Below are 1236 nucleotides of genomic sequence, written 5' to 3'. Positions count from 1 at the left end.
CTGTCTTGCAGGCCTCCCAGCCGTGGTGACATTAACTGCGTACTGCCCAGATGTCACAACCGACGATATTCCCATAGAAGAAGCGTTGAGGCAGCTGGAGATCTTGGGGGCCGATGTCGTCGGGCTCAACTGCGGCCGGGGTCCAGAGACAATGATGCCTTTGTTGAAAAAGGCTCGAAAGATATGTAAGGTTAGTAAATGTGGTGGGTGGCTGGCGGGCGCTCTTTTTGTGGTTTGCTCCTTCTCTCCTATCAAATTTGACGTCAAAGATTTTGCATTTCACACAATGTCAAGCTTTATGTAATGCAATTCTTTGAAAACCTTGATAACGACTCCACATAATTGACGGTTTTGATAGAGCAGAGAGATCTAGAACATTTGGTTTTTGACGTCACGGTCTTGGTAACTGAAAACAGCCAAAAATGTCAGACAGAACTTTGTAAATCTGAGGTAGCGAAATACTTATCATCGTTATCTCCCTTTCTTCTTTCCAATGTATGTTAGTGGGTGGTTAGCGGGCGGTCTGGTGTGGTTTCCTACTTCTCTCCTATTAAACGTATATCGCTCTCCTTCTCTCGTATCAAACGTTTATCGTCGTTATCTCTTTTTTCTTTCTTTTCTGTGTAAGTTAGTGAATGGTTGGCTGGCGCTCTTGTGAGGTTTGCTCCATGTCTCGTATAAAGCGTCTGTCGTTGTTATCTCTCTTTCTTCTCTCCGTGTATGTTACTGTCTACCAACACCTCTATTCTTTCTGTTTACCTTTTCAGGCCTCTGTTGCCTTTTTAGGGTGTACAGAGGAGAAGCAAACGCCTTTCACTTGTTTACTACTTCACCTTTTACATGGTTATGTTGTTCTTGAGAAATATTTATCTAACCTCCTTTATTCGTCTTGTCCTGGTCCTGCCCCTTCCTCTGTTTTCATCTTATCTCTGGTTGTACGTTCTCGTTGCTCTTTTGTTTGGTTGTACATGTAAGCTTGACATATGCCCAAATAATTGAAATCGTTGTTTATTTATGTATTTTAAAAAAGGGAGGTGCGCCAACTTGTTCTCTGTTAGTCTCGCGCTGCCCCTTCTTCTGACATTCAAGTCCCCTTCCCTTTTCTAATCCATGATATTCTTGGCCCTGCCTGCATCAAAGACCTAAAATTATCATAGATCGTGCACGTTAAGGTAATTCCGATTCACTATGGAGCGCACAACTGAACTTAATTTGGAATCAACCTAGCGAACGTTA

General features: G+C 42.8%; 1 protein-coding gene across 1 annotated transcript in view; it reads left to right on the top strand.

Moving 5' to 3' along the window:
* LOC101848928 (S-methylmethionine--homocysteine S-methyltransferase BHMT2) overlaps positions 1-1236 on the top strand; it is a gene marked incomplete at its 5' end in the record, with an annotated part of 11446 nt that overhangs the window by 5250 nt on the left and 4960 nt on the right. The window contains 1 exon segment of the mRNA XM_013089556.2: positions 12-190. Coding sequence (XP_012945010.1) covers positions 12-190 — 179 coding nt within the window.

Source organism: Aplysia californica, unplaced genomic scaffold (genome assembly GCF_000002075.1).
Source record: "Aplysia californica isolate F4 #8 unplaced genomic scaffold, AplCal3.0 scaffold00981, whole genome shotgun sequence".
Taxonomy (NCBI): domain Eukaryota; kingdom Metazoa; phylum Mollusca; class Gastropoda; order Aplysiida; family Aplysiidae; genus Aplysia; species Aplysia californica.
Note: the sequence above shows the minus strand (reverse complement) of the source record. Positions and strands in the feature narration are given on the sequence as shown.